The following is a 3,465-nucleotide window of genomic DNA, read 5'->3' on the forward strand; positions in this document are numbered from 1 at the left end:
CACACGCTGCCTTGTCCGGCCTGGCCCGCGTATTGCTCCCCCCGGTCCTCTCCGTGCAGCGGAGAGGTTGCCTTCCCCGGTTGGCCTCGCCACGGTTTTCACAGCGGTGTTGCCTGACTGTGTGGGAGAGTGCCTTGAACTTTATGTAATGTCATTAGACTTTCTTCTTACAAGCTGGCTGAACGTATGAGAGCAGCAACCGAGGGACGTTTCGCTTCAGGAACACTTTTTCCTGAATTCAGAGACACGCGCAAAGTACCCTCAGAGCTGTGTGACCACACCGCGCCGTCCCTCTGCCCGTCAACTGCTGAGCGTGCGTAGGCTTGTGCGCACGCGGGCCTTCTTCCCATCCCCCAGATTTTTATGGAAATAACACTTTGGCTGCTGCTAGGAAGGTAGAGATGAAGCTGTTTGCGCTTTTCCCCTCCCTACAAATGGGAAAATGTATGTGGTGAGCCGTGTCTGTGCGGAGAGCAAGACCTTATGTACTGCTAGCCAGTAACATTACATAATGCTATTCTGTCAGGTCTCAGCTGCCTAAACGTTTGGAAACCCAATCCAGGTAGGGATTCTTCTCTACAAGTCTCCCCTGCATACAAGCGAAGCGGATCTCCCCCTGCCCTCGCACTACCCCATCAAGGGGGTTCTGGACAGGACAGCCACCTGACTAAAAATCCTTTAAGTACTCTTTGAAATGTCATGTGGCTGTGTGTGTAAGGTTAGGGAAACTGCAGTTGTAACTGATTGCCTCTGTTGTACACCTTAGCTTCATCTTAGAGGAATGGGATAGTGTGGGTGATTTCTAAGCATTTCTAGAACCCACATCAGAGGATGGCTTAAACATTGTAAATGTGCAGAAATGACCACAATGTAGATGTGCAAATTACAGAAAATTGTGCATTCTGTTGCTGCTTAGTATCCTAGGAGCCTGAAGAGATGTTTCAATAGACCAGACTTTCTACAGCCAGCAGCAGACAGAAATGCCTTTCACACGCTGCTGTTGTTGCTAACTGTCCTCATTTGGAAGAACCAAAGCAGTGCCCGCACAAGACTAGTTCCTGATCCATTTAATCCTTGTTTGTTTCAACCAACATTGTGGAGGGAGGGAAGGAGGTAGTGGTTTTATTTATGTTGTAGTCATGGAATATATGAGCAGGTGAAGTTTTTAAAAATAATGTTTTCTTGGAGGTGTGTACCTACTGCAGATGTCAGAAATTAGCACCACTGGCTGTTAGGCAAAAATGTATTAGCCAGTTACTTATATTTACTGGAGTTCCATTGGTTCCCATTGGGAACCTTGGCTTTGTTTTGCCTTTTTTTTTAGTACTATTACTTGTATTCAGAGTTCTGTGCTCCAAAAGCAAATGTTTGTGTTTTATCTAGCTCCCAGAAATTTATCATGATGAAAATCCCTTATTATTTAACTGCACAGCGTGTGTGAGCCATATAGGACTAACCCTTGTTTAATTTTTAGATCACATTGGAATGTTGATATTCCCATTTAATAGATGGAAAATGGGCTGGGGGTAGGGGAGTGGTTTGTTTAGATTACCCGGACCTGGTTCTGGGTCTTCTGTACTGTGATACTGGGCCCTCCTTTCCATGAACCCCGAGTCCCTTTCTCCCTCAGGAAGTGCAGAGGGAGCATGTTCTATCTCAAAGCTTGCAGTTCACGTTATGGGCAGTGCAGTTGAGGAGAGAGGAAGTACCCAGTTTGCAGGGTAATTGTAGCTTAGTTTTCCTATTAGCTGTGTGTGGTCTTGAGGGAGCTGATGCAGATACTCACGTCTTGCAGGTCACGCTGCAGAGTGGGCATGCAGGAATGAAGGAGAGGTGGAGGTTGGCAGGCTCACTTACAAGGGGTTGCGAGTTTGCCAGCAGTGCCATGTGCTGTCACAGAGATTAAAGTCTTAAAGCTGGTGTCTTTTACAGAGTTAGACAAAACGAAGTGAAGTTATGACATAGATGGGGTGACGTGTGGCTGTGAAAGCAAAGATGATACGTTTGATGTTTTATAACATAGTGGGGGATCAGTAAGACATGCGATTAAATGCAAAAAGCACTTAAATGCTTTTTTACAGTTTTGGGGTGGGAGGGAATACATTAATGTCGTGGCATGCTCTCATCTTTGCATCTTCATGGTGGAAGATAAATTGCAGTTCTGTTTGCAAGTATTCTAAGTACAGATAGTTCTTGCCTTGGGAGATCTTGGTGCTCAGTCTCATGCTACTGATGAGCTATTTCTCTGCTGTGACATTGCCTATTTGTAGCCAGAACTGTAAAACTTGCACGGTTCTTGTTGTAATTCATTACCTTCCTTGGAGTAGTGTATCAACATCTTTCTACTTCGTATGCAAAATCCCTCCTGCCCCAGAACCCATGAAAGAATATACTGTAGTGAATTGTATGGTTTATGCTTTTCTCCATGTCGTAATGTGGAGAGAGCAGCTGGCAGGGGGGTGCTGCCAGCTCTGAGAGAGAACATGGGAAGGGGGTTGCAGGAAGAAGAAAATCCTGGAAACCTCTTGAATCTGGACAAGCAGAACATGCATATGAATGGCTGGGAGCTGGCTGGTGCTGCAATCTCATAGCAGATGGTATACAGACCAGGGATGAATACGAATCCTTGTTTTCTGTTTCTTGTCCTAACTTTCAGTTTGATTTGGTGATGCAGGCTTGCTGGAATTCCATGCAAATTCTCCTCATTTGTCTTTTAGCTGTAACCGAACTGACTGACAGTAACTGCTGTTGTTTCTTCTCTGCAGATTTCTGCTCCAATCTCTGGAAGATCTGGACAACAGTTTAAGGAAACTCAACTCTCGCTTGTTTGTTGTGCGAGGGCAGCCAACAGATGTCTTCCCAAGACTCTTTAAAGTAAGACAATAAAGTAATTTTCTGGAGCATAGTGAAGAAAAACTGATGTCCCGGTGCTATCCTTGTTTTCACTCACTAATGATTTGCTAGTTGTTGGAGATCTCCTCGGCTTCTCTTTAACTATAACTAATTCTTCACTATAACAAACTCTTCTCTTTAACTACAGCTAACTTTAACTACTATCCATAAGGGCCAGCTTGGGAGCCAGATACACTCTTGAACTCAGACTTGCAAAGAAATTTAGTAGTAGGTTGTAACCTAGTACCAGGGTGCTTGAGCTTCTCTTTTTGGGTGGTGGTCTTTGCCTTTGTTTCTATAAGTCAAGCCTCCCAGGGTTGCACTGTAACACGCTGACTCCTCTGTGTTGAGAGCTTCTTCCCTACTGGCCATTTTCTTCCTGCAGCTTTTACTCAGGAAGACTGCTATGTCCGTACACCTTTACAGACAACTGAAAAAGCGTATTGATCTTTATGTGAATTGCAAATAGGGCTTTGTGTTAAAATTTCAAAATTCAGAAGGTTTTATGTTAGCTGACCTTCCTTTTCTTCTTCTGTTCAAGGCTGCAGTTCATTTAGCTCAGCAGCAGAATAC

At 44.6% G+C, this 3,465-nt stretch overlaps 1 protein-coding gene across 1 annotated transcript in view; it reads left to right on the forward strand.

Annotated features, from left to right (window-relative positions):
* Window positions 1-2,763: 2,763 nt before the first annotated feature.
* The window catches only part of CRY2 (cryptochrome circadian clock 2), a gene marked incomplete at its 5' end in the record, with an annotated part of 20,113 nt that continues 19,411 nt past the window's right edge, over window positions 2,764-3,465 (forward strand). Inside the window, one exon of the mRNA XM_009319273.1 lies at window positions 2,764-2,874. Coding sequence (XP_009317548.1) covers window positions 2,764-2,874 — 111 coding nt within the window. The remainder of the gene's footprint in view (window positions 2,875-3,465) is intronic.

The sequence above is a fragment of the Pygoscelis adeliae genome, unplaced genomic scaffold, assembly GCF_000699105.1.
Source record: "Pygoscelis adeliae isolate BGI_AS28 unplaced genomic scaffold, ASM69910v1 Scaffold22, whole genome shotgun sequence".
NCBI lineage: Eukaryota > Metazoa > Chordata > Aves > Sphenisciformes > Spheniscidae > Pygoscelis > Pygoscelis adeliae.